The following is a 6,154-nucleotide window of genomic DNA, read 5'->3' as shown; positions in this document are numbered from 1 at the left end:
GTAAGCCTGTTAAGGATGAAATGATTCTATTGAATGAAGAAAGAATGCACCCAATGTTGAATGGAACAGGTCACGAAAGGCAAAGGGACACAATTGTGTGGTACCTTGACAATGGAGGTCATAACCACATGACAGGTTACCGTTCGAAGTTCACTAATTTAGACGAAAGGGTGTGAGGTGAAGTCTAATTCGGGGATGGCTAAACAATCGAAATACATGGCAGAGGATCAATCAATTTGACAACTCAGGATGGCAAAGAATGTACTCTCATAGATGTATATTTTATTCCAAGTTTATGCAATAATATTATCTTGTTGGATCAGTTGTCTGAAAATGGTAGCAAAATACCTGATTAAGGGAGATTTATTGTGGGTGAATAATGAGGAAAATGTGATGATAATGAAAGTGAAGCGAGAAAATAATATATTATATAAGGTGGTGATAAATGATACTGATGGTATGTGCCTATTAACAAAAGCGGATGAAATGACTTGGTTGTGGCACTCACGGCTCATTCATGTGAATTTTAATTCCATGTATTTGATGTCTAACAATAGCATGGGATTTGGGCTACCAGCTTTCTCACACCAGAAGGGCATATGTCAAGGCCGTTTGATGTCCAAACAGGCTAGACGTCCATTTCCTGCGCAATCAAATTTATATGGTAAAGAACGCCTTGAACTCATCGATTGAGACATCCGTGGTCCAATCTCACCATCAACTCGAGCTGGTAATATATTTTTCCTGTTATTTGTTGATGATTTTAGTCGTGCTATGTGGATTTATATGCTCAAGACAAAGGACGAGGCACTTGCACACTTCAAAACATTCAAGGCACAAGTTAAAAAGGAATCAAACCATGTCATTAAAGTACTTCGCACACACAGAGGAGGAAAATTTTACTCCCGTGATTTCATAAAATTCTGTGAAGAAATGGGCATTACTCGTCACTTTACAGCCCCTTATACTCCACAATAGAATGGAGTTGTGGAGTGACGCAACAAGACTGTGGTTGCCATGAGTAGGAGCCTTCTGAAAGAAAGAAACATGCCTTCAATTATATGGAGAGAGGCCATAAGGCATGCTGTTTATTTACTAAATCGACTCCCAACTAGAGCAGTTGAGGGAGCTACACCGTATGAGTCATGGTCAAAAAGAAACCAAATTAGTACCTTATACTCCACAACATAATGGAGTTGTTGAGCGACGCAATAGGACTGTGGTTGCCATGGGAAGGAGCCTTCTGAAAGAAAGAAACATGCCTTCAAATATGTGGGGAGAGGCCATAAGGCATGCTGTTTATTTACTAAATTGACTCCCAACTACAGTATTTGAAGGAGATACACCGTATGAGTCATGATCAAAAAAGGAACCAAAATTTGAGCATCTCTTGATTTTTGGTTGCATTACATATATGAAGGTTCCTAATGTGCATACAACAAAGTTGGGTAGCAGAAGTATACGTGTTATTCATCTCGGTAGGGAAGTAGGAACAAAGGCCTACCGTATGTTCAATCCAGACACAGGCTGTGTGCACGTCAGCCGTGATGTTGTCTTTGACGAAACAAAGGGATTGAACTTGAATAATGAAAACAAAAAGAATGAAACCTATCTATCACCTTCTTCTTTTGTTGTGGCAGGGGTTTTCAGTGAAGCAACTCATGACGCGGTACTATCCAGTACCGAATATAGTAACAAAGACAATAACAACAGTGATGGCAGTGGTTTCCAGAGTGAAAGTGCAGGCATTGGAGACAATTATCTGTCATCCACACAGTCACCTCAGACTATGTCACATTCATCTACACAATCACCTTAGACGACGTCATCACGGACATCTCTTGTTCATGGTGACAGTATTGCAAGTCAAAGACACACAGTTGATAATGTTGACAACACATATGATGGCAGTGTGTCACCTCGTCACTTTCGATCTCTTCATGATATATATGATAAAACTGAGGAGGTGCAGTTAGATGAAGACATGGCTGATGAGTTGTTATTTACTGGGGTTGATGAACCAGTATATTAAAAAAAGGTAGTGAAGGAGAATTGTTGGAGACATGCCATGGACTGCGAAATTAGCTCCATAGAGAAGAATATGACCTAGGAATTGACAGACTTACCTCCAGGTCATAAGGCAATTGCTCTTAAATGGGTATACAAAGTCAAGAGGGACACTGACGAGAAGATACTAAAGCACAAGGCGAGGGTAGTCGTGAAAGGATATGTGCAAAAGTATGGCATTGATTTCGAAGAGGTTTTTGCCCCGGTAATAAGGATGTAAATAGTGTGACTTCTACTAGCGTTGGAATCTCAAAACTCAAGGCAAGTCCATCATTTGGACGTAAAATCATCTTTCCTGAATGGAAAACTCTATGAAGAGGTGTACGTACAGCATCCTGAAGGCTACGAAAAGATAGGGCAAGAGCGAAAGGTTTACAGGTTATTCAAAGTATTATACGGACTTAGACAAGTTCCCCGAGCTTCGTATGTTCAGCTGAATAGAAGTCTTGATAAGCTGGGATTTATTAAGTGTCCCCTGGAGCATGCTGTGTACACAAAAAAGGAGGGAAAAGAGACGCTAATTATAGTCATATACGTGGATGACTTAATCATCACAGGTACGGATGTTAACAATATTGCTGGTTTTAAGTCACAGATGAGCAAAGAGTTTGAAATGTCAAACCTGGGAAAGCTGAGTTATTACCTTGGCATCGAGGTAAAACAAGGAGAGGGGCATATTGAGCTCAAGAAGGTTACCTATGCAAGGAAGGTACTAGAAAAGCTGGCCTGTCAGATTGTAATCCATCTAAGTTTCCAATGGAACCAAAGATCGAGTTATACAAGGATGAAAAGGGAAACGTGATTGACACCACAGACGATAAAAGCATGCTGGGTGGTTTGAGGTATTTAGTACATGCATACGCATCCTTATATTGCATATGTATTAGGATTGGTAAGTAGGTTCATGGAGAGGCCAACAGTGTTGCATCAAAATACAGTGAAAAGAATAATGAGGTATGTAAAGGGGATGCTGAACTACGGGTTAGTGTATACTAGACGTCATGGTGATTATATATTGTCTGGTTTTTTATACAGTATCGGTGCATGTGATGTTGTGGATAAGAAATCTACAGGTGGTATGGCTTTTTATCTCGATGAATTAGTAATCGCATGGGTATCTCAAAAACAACGATCTATAACATTATCATCCTGCGAAGCTAAGTTCATGGCAGCTACAGCTGCATCATGCCAATGAATATGGTTGCACAGCCTGTTAAGTCAGATTATGAATGTTAGAGCTGGGCCAGTAGTGCTTTATATTAATAATAAATCTTCTATCGATCTTGCTAAGATCCTAGTATTTCATGGACGCAGCAAACACATAGATGAACGTTATCATTTAATCCGAGAATGCGTAGAGAAGGGTTCTATAGTGATCAAACATGTGAGTACTGAGGTGCAGTGAGCAGACATCCTCACCAAGCCCATGTCGTTTGATAAGTTTGGAAGAATACGTAAGTTGCCGGGAGTCAAGGATCTTAATCATTTTTAGATTAAAGGGGAGTTTGTTGGAATAAATATTTAATCTAAATATGACTATCTGTTTTATAATTTATGCATGTAATGTTGGACTACATCAGCTGTGTATATACATGGTTATATGCACCTAGAATAAGTCTTAGATGTTGAGTTTATTTAGGGAAGTAGCGGAGATAAGCCGGGTATGTAGTTCCTGGTTTATACGATAGTCTTTCACGTTTAAAAACAACTGCATGTAGTTTGTTTCATTATCTCTTCAATTCTATCTATTCTGAAATAACATAAAGCAAGTTTAGTCATTGTTGTGAGTTAATATTACTTTATCTGTATCCATCACTGGTAATTCACGTAATTCATAAAAAATAGTCTTGAGTGCTAAACTGTTAGATATAAACTGAAAGTAAATGAATCGTATAACAATGACAACAAGTATGGAAATTCTTTGAAATTGTTGTCTTTGCAAAATAGGAATACAAAGTACTAAAATAACAGAAAACTCAACACACGCTCCCACAAACTAGGCACTCAGATCCTAGTTTTTCTCCACTACAATGCTAATGACTAACAACTAGTAGGACTCTTTCAAATCCAGCCAACATTTACATATAAACATTGGTTTATTAACTAGATAATTCAGACATAATAAAACTAAACCACATTTAGATTAGTAAGGCCCAACATACTCCCCCTCAATCTAAACGTCTTCAAGCTTCTTGACACTTAGCAGACCTCTCATATGCTCAAACTTGGTAACTACTAGTGCCTTTGTCAAAATATATGCTCGTTGCTCCTTAGTGCTCATAAATTTAATCACTATCAAACCCTTCTCTACGCAGTCCCGAATAAAGTGATAACGCAAGTCAATATGCTTGCTCCTCCCATAAAATTTAGGATTTTTAGCAAGATCTACAGCAGACCTGTTATCAATAACGACTGGACCGGTTTTGACATTCAGAATAGACCCGAGTACCCTCTGTAACCAGATTTCTTGACATGTAGCAGTTGTTGCCGCCATAAATTCGGCTTCACACGATGAAAGAGCAACACAACGCTGTTTTTGAGATACCCAGGTTATAAGATTTTCATCGAGATAGAATGCCATCCCTCCGGTGATTTTCCTATCGTCCCCACTTCCTGCCAAATCACTGTTTGAAAATCCTGACAAAATATAATTCACACGTCCTCTTGTGTACATCAAACCATAGTGTATCGTCCCCTTAATATATCGACAAATCCTTTTCAAAGTATTCATATATAACTCGGTTGGTCTTTCCATGTATCGACTTACTATCCCCACTACGTATGCAATGTCCGGTCGTGTGTGCACAAGATATTGAAGCCCTCCCACAATGCTCTGGAACTGTGTTGGGTTGACTGTTACTCCCTTTGCATCAGCATGTAGGTGTAACTTATACTCCATAGGATACTTCACTGAATTTCATTCAGCCATATCTGCTCGTTTGAGCACTTTCTTCGCGTAAGAAGACTGGCAAATCTTGATGAAACCATAGCACTGAACTACCTCCAAACCTAAGTAATAAGACAACTTACCCAAGTCAGACATGTCAAATTCTATACTTATCTCCCCTTTGAATTTGATAATGTCTGACTTATTCGTACCAGTGACAATTAGATCGTCCACATAAACCCCAATGAGTAATGACTCTGTACCCATGCATTTCATATAAACCGCATATTCGAAAGGACACTTTTCAAAACCAAGATTCAACAAATATTTATTTAGATGAGCATAACAAGCACGTGGTACTTGACGAAGACCGTATAAGGCTTTTAACTAATGATAAACAGTGTGTTCATGTCCTTTCTTGGCATACCCTTTCGGTTGAGAGACATAAACCTCTTCTTGCTAGACACCATTCAAAAAAGAAGAATTGACGTCCAAATTATGTGCTTCCCAATTATTTTTAGCTGCCAAGGATAACAACAAATGTACTATCTCCAATCTTGTCACAGGTGCCAAAACCTCTTCATAATCGATCTCATAATATTGCAGATAGCCCTTTGCGACAAGTCATTCTTTGTGCTTTGTCACTTCACCATGTTGATCAATTTTCAATTTAATGACCCACTTGAAATCAATGACCTTGTGCCCCTTTGGTAATGATGTGAGTTCCCACGTATGGTTCCTCTCGATGGCATCGATTTCTTTGTCCATTGCGTCCTTCCATAGTGGATCTTTGACTACCTGCTCGCAACACATTGGTTCGTCAACCCCCATCAATAGTAGTTCTTCCTCAATCATTTCAACTACATTCGTGTGTGCATAAATATCACTAAGAAATCTGAACTATCGTGGTGTCACACTATCATCGTATATGTCTCGAGATACATCAGAACCTGTAGACTCTGTTTGAGGATTCTTAGTAGTTTGTTGTACTGGAGTTTATGGTGATCCAACGACAACTTCAGGTGTTGATGTTGTCATAGGATCAGGCACCTGATCATATGAATCAGTCTCAGGGAAATCAAATATCACCTGATCTGCACCAGATGTGGCAGTATTGCTTATGCTCTCCCATGACCGTGTCTTGTCTTCATTGAACATGACATCCCTGCTGATATGAATACTTCGAGTAAGAGGATCAAA

The 6,154-nt window shown here is 39.1% G+C and overlaps 1 protein-coding gene across 1 annotated transcript; it reads right to left on the bottom strand.

Annotated features, from left to right (window-relative positions):
* Window positions 1-4,240: 4,240 nt before the first annotated feature.
* LOC141707015 (secreted RxLR effector protein 161-like) lies at window positions 4,241-4,966 on the bottom strand. Its single transcript, XM_074509974.1, has one exon. The coding sequence runs from the start codon at window positions 4,964-4,966 to the stop codon at window positions 4,241-4,243; it is 726 nt and encodes a 241-aa protein (XP_074366075.1).
* Window positions 4,967-6,154: the final 1,188 nt, after the last annotated feature.

Source organism: Apium graveolens, chromosome 1 (assembly GCF_009905375.1).
Source record: "Apium graveolens cultivar Ventura chromosome 1, ASM990537v1, whole genome shotgun sequence".
Taxonomy (NCBI): Eukaryota; Viridiplantae; Streptophyta; class Magnoliopsida; order Apiales; family Apiaceae; genus Apium; species Apium graveolens.
Note: the sequence above shows the minus strand (reverse complement) of the source record. Positions and strands in the feature narration are given on the sequence as shown.